Source organism: Aquarana catesbeiana, linkage group LG04 (genome assembly GCF_042186555.1).
Source record: "Aquarana catesbeiana isolate 2022-GZ linkage group LG04, ASM4218655v1, whole genome shotgun sequence".
NCBI lineage: Eukaryota > Metazoa > Chordata > Amphibia > Anura > Ranidae > Aquarana > Aquarana catesbeiana.
Window position 1 is genome coordinate 372,313,211 of NC_133327.1, and position 13,415 is coordinate 372,326,625.

Genomic DNA, 13,415 nt, shown 5'->3' on the forward strand with positions numbered 1-13,415 from the left:
GAAAGGTCAGGAAAGGGGGTGGGGATGAGCGAGCGCCCCCCCCCCCCCGAACCGTACCAGGCCCCATGCCATTACTTTGGGGGTGGGTACATTCAGGGCAGGGGGGGCCTGCGCCCCCCCACTCCAAAGCACCTTGTCCCCATGTTGATGAGGACAAGGGCCTCTTCCCGACAACCCTGGCTGTTGGTTGTTGGGGTCTGCGGAAGGGGGCTTATCGGAATCTGGAAGCCCCCTTTAAGAACGGGGCCCCCAGATTCTGGCCCCCCACCCTATGTGAATGAGTATGGGGTACATTGTACCCCTACCCATTCACCTTAAAAACAAATGTCAAAAATAAAACACATTACATATATTTTTAAATTAATTTATTAAGGCAGCTCCATAGTCTCTTCCCTCTCTGGCTCTTCTGCCTCCTCCGGTTCTTCTCCCCTCCCCGGGTCTTCTCCGCTCTTCGCTGATGTCTTCTAGCCCTCTCCGGTTCTACTCCCTCTGTCCACTGTCCTCTGCCTCTGCTGGGTCTTCTCTGATATCTTCTCGCTCTTTTGCTGGGTCTTCTCCACTGTCTTCTCCCTCTGCTCTTCTTCCGATGTTGACTCTCCCGCTTTAATGCCGGGTGCGCAGTGTGCCACTACTTATATAGGCATGGGGCAGGGTCACCGGAGACCCGCCTCTTATGACGTCACTGCCCATCATGCCCCGGTCGGTGGCATCATAAAGGGCGGGGCCTCTGGATGACGTCACACAGTGACTCCGCCCCATGCCAATATAAGTAGTGGCACACCGCACCCAGCATTAGAGCGGGAGAGAGCGTTGAGTCAACATTGGAAGAAGAACAGAGGGAGAAGACAGCAGAGAAGACCCATCAAAAGAGCAAGAAGATAGCGGAGAAGACCCATCAGAGGGAGAAGACAGAGGGAGAAGAACTGGAGAGGGCTAGAAGACATCAGTGAAAAAGACCCGGAGAGGGAAGAAGAATTCGGAAGAGACGCTGCCTTAATAAACTACTGTGTTTTATTTTTGACACTTATTTTTCAGGTGAATAGGTAGGGGTACGATGTACCCCACACTCATTCATATAGGGTGGGGGGCCGGGATTTGGGGGCACCCTTGTTAAAGGGGGCTTCCAGATTCTGATAAGCGCCCCACCCACAGACCCCGACAACCAATGGCCAGGGTTGTCTGGAAGAGGCCCTTGTCCTCATCAACATGGGGACAAGGTGCTTTGGGGTGGGGGGCGCAGGGGCCCTCCCTGCCCCAAAGCACCCACCCCCCCATGTTGAGGGCATGTGGCCTGCTACGGTTCAGGGGGGGTGCTCGCTCGTCCCCACCCCCTTTCCTGACCTGCTGGGCTGTGTGCTCGGATAAGGATCTGGTATGGATTTTGGGGGGCCCCAACCCCATTTTTTCGGCGTGGGGGTTCCCCTGAAAATCCATACCAGACCGAAGGGCCTGGTATGCTCTTGGAGGGGGAACCCATGCCGTTTTTTTTTTTACAATGTGTGTGGAGTTCCCCCTAAAGATTTATACCAGACACAGTGCCTGGTATTGTCGGGGATCAGAGTCAGATACCTGTTCATTGAAGTCGGACGCATGTCGGACTTCAAGTCGCAGGGCAAAGTCGGATCCAAAGTGGTACGACTGTCGTGTCGTACCAGTGTGAACCCGGCCTCAAAGTCATTAAGTATCCTGAAAGCATAATGTGTAAATCCCCACTTCTATTGTAACAATGCATGCACTGGATGAGGGAGAGGTCTCACTGTTTCTTTTTGGATGAATTTGGGCCTGAGAAACCTTAGTCTGCTGACATAACTCCTGTGCTTAACCACTCGAGGACCGACTGCCCCCGCAATATACTGCGGATGGGTGGCCCGCACAGGCAAAGAGATGTACCCGACCGTGTGTAGGCTCCATCAGAAATTTTTTGTCGGAATTTCCGACAACAAAAATTTGAGAGCTGGTTCTCAAATTTTCAAATTCCGATCGTGTGTACACAATTCCGATGCACAAAATTCCACGCATGTTCGGAATCAAGCAGAAGAGCCGCACTGGCTATTGAACTTCATTTTTTTCGGCTCGTCGTACGTGTTGTATGTCACCTCGTTCTTGACGATCGCAATTTCCAACAACATTTGTGGGACCGTGTGTATGCAAGACAAGTTTGAGCCAACATCGGTCGGAAATAAATCCCAGGATTTCATTGTAGGAATGTCTGATCATGTGTACGCGGCATAAGTTAGGCACATATTTAACCCCTTGATCAACCTAGATGTTAATCTCTTACCAGCCAGTGTCATTAGTACAGTATTAATGTTACTGGTGATGTCAATGGCAGTTAGTCACACCCGGAGTCCCATTGTCTTTAGTCACTGATCACCGTCTTTAGTAGTATAAAACAAATTTAAAAAAACTCCAGTATATATACACCATAGTTTGTAGGCGCAATAACTTTCACGCAAACCAATTAATATACACTCATCGGAATTTTTTTATCCAAGACATGTAGCAGAACACATTTTGGCCATGTATGAAGAAATTTTATTACTTTTTTTATTGGATATGTTTTGTAGCAGAATGTAAAAAATATTGTTTTTTGTTTTTTTTTAAATTTTCAGCCTCTTTTAGTTTATATCGTAAAAAATATAAAAACCCAGTGGTGATCAAATACCAGCAAAATAAAGCTCTATTTGTGGGGGAAAAAAATGATAACAGTTTTTGTTTGGATACAGCGTTGCATGACTGCGGGATTACCAGTTAAAGTAGAACAGTGATAAATAGCAAATAATGGCCTGGTCATGAAGGGGGTAAAATCTTCTGGAGGTGAAGTGGTTACATATACCATTTCAGTTCTTACTGAAATGGTATGTACATAAAGCTAGAGCGACTTGTGTCTGCATCACCCCAGTTACTACTTGCAGGTCAGGGAGCTTCATTACTGAAGCCTATTTTGTACAGAGTTTGGCTTACTTCTGACAGACTGTTTCCCTGAGATGCTCTGCTGAGAAGTATCGAATGGAGGAGCAATACAACAAAATGGCACCCATTTGCAGACTGCTTTGGCGTATAGTGAGCTCCTCTTAGTAAATAATTGCTTCAGCTTGGTCTCCTACCCATGGGAGAACCCCCTCAAACATGTTTTGCATAGTAGGGGCTTTATCTTAGAGACCTCAGAAATCAGTAGTAAGTGATGTTCACTAGTAAGTGGCTCAGAGTTCAGAGGTCAGTAAAAAGTGTTGCAGAGGTCATAAAAAAGTGACTCAGAGGTCCGTAGTGATATAGAGGTAAATAGTAAGTGGTGCAGAGTTCAGAGGTCACTAGTAGGTGATGCAAAGTTCAGAATTCAGTAGTAAGTGATGCAGCGTTTAGTGGTCAATAGTAAGTGATGCAGAGTTCGGAAATCAGAAGTAAGTGACGCAGAAGTCAGAAGTAAGTGACGCAGAGTTAAGAAATCAGTAGTGTCCCCCCACACTGTAGTGTCCTTTGCCCTCCATCCACAGTAGTGTCCTTTGCCCTCCATCCACAGCAGTGTCCTCTGCCCCCCCCCCCCACACACACACACACACTAGTGTGTCCCCTGCCCCTCTATAGCAGTGTCCCCATCCCCCTTCATCCCCTCCATTGTGTTCTCTGCACCCCACCCCTACTGTAGTGTCCTATACCCCTGAAAAGCAGTGTCCTCTGGCTGGTCACCATAGCAGTTTCCTTTGGGCCGCTGGGAGCCTAAGCCAGCCGCTCCTGCTCCCACCTCTTCCCCAGCCTGGTGCCACAGTGAGTGCTGAAGGTGCAGAACAGTGAGCAGTAATTGACAAGCACCACTCTGTGCTCAGAGCGGACCTGAGAACTGAGCAGCAGTCTTTGATCGCTCAGTTCTCAGTGTAGAGACAGCTTGGGACTGCTGCAGCATTGGATCACTGCTGCATCTACATACAGTGGATATAAAAAGTCTACACACCCCTGCTAAAATGTCAGGTTTCTGTGATGTAAAAATATGACAAAGATAAATCATTTCAGAACTTTTTCCACCTTTAATGTGACCTATAAACTGTACAACTCAATTGAACAACAAACTGAAATCTTTTAGGTGGAGGGAAGTAAAAATAAAACAACTAAAATAATATAGTTGTATATATAATATAGCTGCACACCCTTAAACTAATATTTTGTTAAAGAACCTTTTGATTTTATTACAACACTCTTTTTGGGTATGAGTCTATCAGCATGGCACATCTTGACTTGGAAATATTTGCCCACTCTTCTTTGCAAAAACACTCCAAATCTGTCAGATTGTGATGGCATCTCCTGTGCACAGCCCTCTTCAGATCACCCCACATATTTTCAATGAGATTCAGGTCTTGGCTCTGGCTCGGTCATCCAAAAACTTTAATCTTCTTCTGGTGAAGCCATTAGTTTGTTGATTTGGATGTATGCTTTGGGTCGTTGTCATGCGAAAGATGAAGTTCCTCTTCATGTTCAGCTTTCTAGCAGAAGCCTGAAGGTTTTGTGCCAATATTGACTGGTATTTGGAACTGTTCATAATTCCCTCTACCTTGACTAAGGCCCCTGTTCCAGCTGAAGAAAAACAGCCCCAAAGCATGATGATGCCACCACCATGCTTCACTGTGGGTATGGTGTTCTTTTGGTGATGTGCAGTGTTGTTTTTGCGCCAAACATATCTTTTGGAATTATGCCCAAAAAGTTCAACCTTGGTTTCTTCAGACCATAACACATTTTCCCACATGCTTTTGGGAGACTTCAGATATGTTTTTGCAAAATTTAGCCAGGCTTGGATGTTTTTCTTGGTAAGAAAAGGCTTCCGTTTTGCCATAGCCCAGACATATGAAGAATACGGGAGATTGTTGTCACATGTACCACACAGCCAGTACTTACCAGATATTCCTGCAACTCCTTTAATGTTGCTGTAGGCCTCTTGGCACCCTCCCTGACCAGTTTTCTACTCGTCTTTGCATCAATTTTGGATGGACGTCCAGTTCTTCGTAATGTTACTGTTGTGCCAGATTTTCTCAACTTGATGATGACTGTCTTCACTGTGTTGCATTGTTCATCTGATGCCTTGGAAATTATTTTGTACCCTTCGCCTTTTAACAATGAGATCCCTCTGATGCTTTGGATGCTCTCTGCGGACTGTGGCTTTTGCTGTAGGATGCGACTAAAAAAATGTCAGGAAAGACCTACTAGAACAGCTGAACTTTATTTGGGGTTAATCAGAGACATTTTAAATGATGGCAGGTGTGTACTGACTCTTATTTAACATGAGTTTGAACGTGATTGCTTAACCACTTAAGCCCCGGACCATTTGGCTTGCCAAAGACCAGAGCACTTTTTGCGATTCGGCACTGTGTCACTTTAACTGACAATTGCGCGGTTGTGCAACGTGGCTCCCAAATAAAATTGACGGTCTTTTTTTCCCACAAATAGAGCTTTCTTTTGGTGGTATTTGATCACCTCTGCAGTTTTTATTTTTTGCGCTATAAACAAAAAAATTGCCACAATTTAGAAAAAAAATGCATTTTTTACTTTTTGCTACAATAAATATCCCCAAAAAATATATTAAAAAAATCTTTTTTCCTCAGTTTAGGCCGATACGTATTCTACATATTTTTGGTAAAAAAAAAATCACAATAAGCGTTTATTGATTGGTTTGCGCAAAAGTTATAGCGTTTACAAAATAGGGGATAGTTTTATGGTATTTTTATTAAAAATTTTTTTTTTTTTTTTAGTAATGGCGGCGATCAGCGTTTTTTATCGTGACTGTGTCATTATGGCTGACAGATCAGACACTTTTGGCGCGATTTTGGGACCATTCACATTTATACTGCGATCAGTACAAATGACTGGCAGTGAAGGGGTTAACCACTAGGTGGCGCTGTAGAGGTTAAGTGTGTCCTACGGAGTGATTCTAACTGTGGGGGGCTGTGTGTGACACAACACTGATCACCGCTCCCGATTACAGGGAGCTGTGATCAGTGACAATGTCACTAGGCAGAATAGGGAAATGCTTGTTTACATTAGCATCTCCCCGTTCTTCCTCTACGTGAGACGATCGCGGGTATCCCCGCGGACATCGAGTCCGCAGGACCCGCGATCATGCTCACAAAAGCTCCCGGTGCGCGTGCCCGCTAGCCGCCTCTTAAAGGGCAATGTACAGGTGCGTGATTCTGCCTGTACGTGCCCTTCTGCCGCAGTATATCTGCGTGAGGCGGTCGGGAATCGATTAATTCTGCACACTTATGCAACTACATTATTTTTGTTTTTTATTTTTACTCCCCCCCCCCCCCCCAAAAAAAAGATTCCAGTTTGTTTGTCAGATGAGTTGTACAGTTTATACAGTGCCTTGCAAAAGTATTCACCCCCTTGGCATTTTTCGTGTTTTGTTGCCTCACAACCTGGAATTAATATGGATTGTTTGAGGATTTGCATCATTTAATTTACAGAACATGTCTGCAACTTTGAAGATTTTTTTTTATTGTGAAGCAAACAACAAATAGTACAAAATAACAAGAAAAAATCATTGTGTATAACTATTCACCCCTAAAGTCAATACTTTGTAGAGCCACCTTTTGTGGCTATCACAGCTCCAAGTCACTTTGGATAAGTCTCTATGAGCTTGCCACATCTTACCACTGGGATATTTGCCCATTGCTCCTTGCAAAACTGCTCCAGCTCCTTCAAGTTGGATGGTTTGTGGTTGTGAACAGCGATCTTTAAGTCTGACCACAGATTTTCTATTGGATTGAGGTCTGGGCTTTGACTAGGTCATTCCAACACATTTACATGTTTCCCCTTAAACCACTCAAGTGTTGCTTTATCAGTGTGATTGGGGTCATTGTCCTGCTGGAAGGTGAATCTCCGTCCTAGCCTCAAATCACACACAGTGGTACAGGTTTTGTTCTAAAGAATATCCCTGTATTTACCACATCCATCTTTCCCTCAACTTTGACCAGTTTCCTAGTCCCGACTGCTGAAAAACAACCCCACAGCATAATGCTGCCACCACCATGTTTGACTGTTGGGATGGTGTTCTTTGGGTGATGTGAGGTGTTGGGTTTGCGCCAGACATAGCGTTTTCTTTGATGGCCAAAAAGTTCAATTTTAGTCTCATCAGACCATAGCACCTTCCTCCATACATTTTGGTAGTCTCCCACATGTCTTTTCGCAAACTCAAAACGTGCCATTTTGTTTTTTGCTGAAAGTAATGGCTTTCTTCTGGTCACTCTGCCATAAAGCCCAACTCTATGGATCGTACGGCTTATTGTCGTCCTATGTACAGATACTCCAGTCTCAGCTTCTGTAACTCTGCAGCTCCTCAAGGGTTACCTTAGGTCTCTGTGCTGCCTCTCTGATTAATGCCCTCCTTGCCCGGTCTGTGAGTTTTGGTGTGCGGCCATCTCTTGGCAGGTTTGCTGTTGTGCCATGTTCTTTCCATTTGGTTATGATATATTTGATGGTGGTCCTAGGGATCATCAAAGATTTGAATATTTTTTTTATAACCTAACCCTGACTTGTACTTCTCAACAACATTGTCCCTTACTTGTTTGGAGAGTTCCTTGGTCTTCATGGCAGTGTTTGGTTAGTGGCGCCTCTTGCTTAGGTGTTGCAGCCTCTGGGGTCTTTCAAAAAGGTGTGTATATGTAATGACAGATCATGTGACACTTAGATTGCACACAGGTGAACATCTTTACTAATTATGTGACTTCTGAAGGTAATTGGTTGCACCAGAGCTTTTTATTGGCTTCATAACAAAGGGGGTTAATACATACGCACATGCCAATTATCAGTTTTTTATTTGTGAAAAATAGTTTTATGTATATATTTTTCTAATTTTATTTCACCAACTTTTGTGAACTAAAGGCTGTAATGTAACAAAATAGGTAAAAAGCCAAGGGGGGGTGAAAACTTTTGCAAGGCACTGTAGGTCACATTAAAGGTGGAAAAAGTTCTGAAATTATTTATCTTTGTCTCATTTGTTTATATCACAGAAACCTGACATTTTAACAGGGGTGTGTAGACTTTTTATATCCACTGTAGGTGAGTATAAATGTTTGTTTATTTTAAATCCATACTGCTATGTTAATGCTCACTTAAGAGTTGGGCTTTAAGCAAAAGTTGCCCAAAACCCTTCCCTAGCCCCACCAATACATAGGCCCTTTTTCAGCAAATCTCTGTTTTGTTTTTTTTTTGTTTTTTTTATGAAGCACTAATATGTTATTATTATCTCCTTATGGAATGCCGAGTTGTAGTTTACAAATTGTTCTTGTCCTTATTAAACAGATGAAGCACGTTAAAGAGCGCCTGGGGCCAGATGTCAACGAGGAGGTGCTTTTACTATGCATTGGAGTTACCTCTGGTGTTGGAAGGCTAATTTTTGGTAGAGTTGCAGATTACATTCCAGGAGTCAAAAAAGTGTACTTACAGGTACTGTGATTTAGTTATGCTTTTTATGTGAACTAGAAGTAATGCACAAACAACCTCCTTAGCGACTACTACAGTATCAAAAATTCTAGCTATGGGGGTAGGTTGCATACACGCTTCAAAATGATAATCTATGTTGTTCACAGAGCAGTGCATTAAATTAAATGTTAAAAACAGTTAAGAAAAACATCTCTCACACCAACACCATGAGTACCTATACAAATTTGGTTTTGTTGTGAAAATATCCAAAATACTGTACAGTAAAATCCTAGATTGTGAGCATAATTCGTTCACGAAATATGCTTGTAAGCCAAATCATTCATATATCAAAGCAAATTTCTCCATAAGAAATAATGGAAACTCAGATTATTCATTCCACCAGTGGTGGCCCGTCCATAGAGGGCGCACGGGCGCCGCCCCCCTATCCATGCATCTGGCCCCCTAATCTACATATCAAGGTGCTGGACTATGGACTCCAATGGGGGGGGGGGGGTTTGAAGCACCTGATTAAAGCCAGAGGCTCTAACAGGATTCAAAAAATGGTGTGTGACGATAGCGAATTAATTTTTACTATTTTCTTTGCTATAATCAGGAGGCAGGTCGTGAGACCTGTTTCCCGATTGGCCAGACGTCAGGCGATCCTATTGGATGCCTAGCGCTTAGGAGGAACAGAGAGGAGACATACAGCAGAGGAAGCCGCGGGAGGAGTGGACATCGGAGCCGCTGCCCGCACCCCAGGAAAGGAGGAGAGGCCTCTAAAGTGTAGCAATATGCTTTCATTTAATGAAGGTACAACGTTTAGCAACTCACATGGTTGATAAATTAAAAGAGGCACATCTAAGTATGCAGGCATCCAGGGTGAAGCTGTCCACATTGACCGTCCTCTGCCCCGCCGACTCTCACCACTGTCAGTAGAGCGATCCGAAAGCAAGGCTTGAAGCACTCGTGGAGCGCAGCGTGGAAGGGAAGACGTTGATGGCGGTGCGGAGGATGGTCTATGTGGACAGCTTTACCCCAGATGCTTGCATACTTAGATGTGCTTTTTTAATCATCAACCATGTGAGTTGCTAAATGTTGTACCTTCATTAAAGGGGTTGTAAACCTTTCTGTTTTTTCACTTTAATGCATCCTATGCACTAAGGTGAAAAAACACCTGTCAGTGACGCCCCCCCCCGCTTTACTTACCAGAACCCTTGAACTTGACCCACAGGGACGCGCTGTCTCTCTGCCCAGGGTTCTCGCTCTTGATTGGATAGATTGATAGCAGCGCAGCCATTGGCCCCTGCTGCTGTCAATCAAATGGGGCCAAGTCCTGCATTCGGCCTCTGTGGACGCCGAATGCTGGACTCAGGAGCGCGCCCGGAAGGTTACCCCCTTTGGGGAAGCGCTTCTCCGAGGGGGTTATCAGATGTAGGGAGGAGCCGCGAGAGCCGCCAGGGGGCCCGAGAAGACGAGGAACAGGGCCAGTCTGTGCAAAACGAACTACACAGTGGAGGTAAGTATGATATGTTTGTTATTTTTATTTTTAAATGTTACCTTTACAATCACTTTAAATGTAACCATATTGCTACACTTAGAGGCACATCTCTTCTCTTTTATACTCAGTTGTGACGTGATGCTACTTATATATATAGACCGCTCATTTATCAAGTCAAATTTTTTTTTTTTAATTTTTGCTTGTCTTGCAAAACACTCTCAGACCAAGTTACTCTCAATCCAAGGTTTTACTGTATATTGAAATCTTAATGTATTCCAAAATGTTTCTATACATTGATAAATAATATACTATTGGACCAAAATAAATTATAAAGTCCATAACAAAAGTGGATAAAGCCCTGAATATGTTCTCTCAACAATGAATACTGAGTGTAAGATACTGTATATTTCTGTATGTACCATTCACTCAGTAGGAGACAGTCCCAAACTTTAGACATGACTCTGGAGGAGACTGTTCCTCAAAAAGACAGAATTGTATATATGGCTATACAGTATAATGAATTGGCGTTAGTAAGCCAATTGTCCACAGATATAAATCTCCAACAAATGTGCAATAGGGCAAATTTAAAAAGCAGCTGCTCTTGCAGTATCTGGCAAAGATGTCTAGCAGGTAACTGATAAGAGATTATTAAGGGCACTTTCACTGATGATAGCTTCTCTTCGAATGATATAAACAGTTGCATAGGGCAGCCGCTCCCTTTTTCCCTAGAAGGGAGGTTGCCAGAGGTATGGTGCAAAACACACTTTATGGTAATCTGAAACTACTTCACCATTACTCCAGCTGCATACGTTTGCTGAGTTGTATAAAGTCTCCCACCCAGCAAACGTGCCCCTTTAATGTTTTGAAACAAATTTCCTCCCCCCTTCCCTCCCTAAAAATTGTCTCGCAATGTAAATCCATCAATAATGACATTATCCAGTGATGTAGATCGTGTGTCAGTCAGGGCAACCCACCGTCCGATGATGCTGCCATGCCGCTAATCCTTTCCTAGATGACATTTTCCCAGCTGGCTTCTGTTTCTGAACAGGGTTCATAAGTGATGTTATTGATGTCACATTTAGTATCCCCAGCTGCTGTTTTTTTACAAACATCAGTCAGGGGGTTTCAGGTAGGCAAACTGGGCAAATATGGCCAGTTCATTGGCCCATTTGCCAAACAATGAACAGGCTGAGTTTGGTTCAAACTCATGTTTAAGCTCATCCCTACTCTTTGGGGGTTATTTACTAAAGGCGAATCCACTTTGCACTACTAGTGCATTGCAATGCACTTCGAAGTGCAATCGCTGTAGATCTGAGGGGGCATGCAAGGAAAATAAAAAACAGCATTTTAGCTTGCACATGATTCAATGATAAAATCATCAGAGCTTCCCCTCATTTCAGATCTTCCCCTCAGATCTACAGCGACTGCACTTCCAAGTGCACTTGCAGTGCACCTTCAAGTGCACTTGCAGTACACTTGTAGTGCAGAGCTGATTTGCCTTTAGTAAATCAACCCCTTTATGTAGCTACTAGGAGGGGTGAAAGTGATTAAAAAGCTCCAGGTCCATCCATAAGATCTCTATTTTCATCATATGCATTAACTATAACTGTGACTGTGGCTTTTTATGCTAGCAGCAATAGGAAACATAGAAATATAGAAGAGTGGTGACAGAAAAACACCAAATGGTTGATCAAGTCTACCCCATTTTTTTTTATTTTTAACTTTTTTTTATATAGATCTATGTTTATCTCAAGCATGTTTGATCCACCTACTTTTGACTGGTTTATTACCTCTACCAGAAGTCTATTCCAAGCATCAATAACTTTTTTGGTAAAAAAAAACACTTTCTCAGATTAGTTTTGAAATTCCCTCCTGCTAGTTTAAAGTCATGTCCCCGTGTTCTTGATCTTAGCTTAATTTTGAAAATACTGCCCTCCTGAACCTTATTCACGCCCTTAATGTATTTAAATGTTTCAATCGGGTCTCCCCTTTTCCCTCTTTCCCAAGAATGTACATGAGTTCCTGAACTATCTCCTGAAGGGGGAATAGTTTTATTTTTCACTTTTTCATCCAGTTTGTGCAGTGGATACCTTTTAGATAGTGCCATAACAAACTTAATCTTTGGTTTTCTGTTAGGTTGGCCATACATACAGTATCTCACAAGTACACCCCTCACATTTTTGTAAATATTTTGTTATATTTTTTCATGTGACAACATTCAAGAAATGACACTTTGCTACAATGTAAAGTAGTGAGTGTACATCTTGTATAACAGTGTAAATTTGCTGTCCCCTTAAAATAACTCAACACACAGCTACTAATGTCTAAACCGCTGGCACTAAAAGTGAGTACACCCCTAAGCGAAAATGTCCAAATTGGGCCCAAAGTGTCAATATTTTGTGTGGCCACCATTATTTTCCAGCACTGCATTAACCCTCTTGGGAATGGAGTTCACCAGAGCTTCACAGGTTGTCACCGGAGTCCTCTTCCACTCCTCCATGACGACATCATGGACCTGGTGGATGTTAGAGACCCACAGATGATAGGGTTTAGGTCTGGAGACATGCTTGGCCAGTCCATCATCTTTAAACTCAGCTTCTTTAGCAAAGCAGTGGTTGTCTTGGAGGTGTGCTTGGGGTCGTTATCATATTGGAATACTGCCCTGCGGCCCAGTCTCCAAAGGGAGGGGATCATGCTCTACTTCAGTATGTCACAGTACATTTGGCATTCATGGTTCCCTCAATGAACTCTCGAGTGGCGGCAGCACTCATGCAGCCCCAGACCATGACACTCCCACCACCATGCTTGACTGTAGGCAAGACACATTTGTCTTTGTACTGCTCACCTGGTTGCCGCCACACATGCTTGACACCATCTGAACCAAATACGTTCATCTTGGTCTCATAAGACCACAGGACATGGTTCCAGTAATCCATGTCCTTAGTCTGCTTGTCTTCAGCAAACTGTTTGTGGGCTTTCTTGTGCATCATCTTTAGAAGAGGCTTCCTTCTGGGGCGACAGCCATGCAGACCAATTGGATGCAGTGTGCGGCGTATGGTCTGAGCACTGACAGGCTGACCCCCCACCCCTTCAATCTCTGCAGCAATGCTAGCAGCACTCATATGTCTATTTCTCAAAGACAACCTCTGGATATGATGCTGAGCACGGGCACTCAACTTCTTTGGTCGACCATGGCGAGGCCTGTTCTGAGTGGAACCTGTCCTGTTAAACCACTGGTCTATGGTCTTGGCCACCATGCTGCAGCTCAGTTTCAGGGTCTTGGCAATCTTCTTATAGCCTAGGCCATCTTCATGTAGAGCAACAATTCTTTTTTTCAGATCTTCAGAGAGTTCTTTGCCATGAGGTGCCATGTTGAACTTCCAGTGACTAGTACGAGAGAGTGAGAGCAATAGCACCAAATTTAACACACCTGCTCCCCATTCACACCCAAAACCTTGTAACACTAACGAGTAACATGACAGTAGGAGGGAAAATGGCAAACTGGGCCCAA

General features: G+C 43.8%; 1 protein-coding gene across 1 annotated transcript in view; it reads left to right on the top strand.

Annotated features, from left to right (window-relative positions):
- SLC16A10 (solute carrier family 16 member 10) overlaps positions 1-13,415 on the top strand; it is a 149,758-nt gene that overhangs the window by 114,179 nt on the left and 22,164 nt on the right. The window contains exon 4 of the mRNA XM_073627089.1: positions 8,287-8,430. Within this exon, the coding sequence (XP_073483190.1) occupies positions 8,287-8,430 (144 nt within the window). The remainder of the gene's footprint in view (positions 1-8,286; positions 8,431-13,415) is intronic.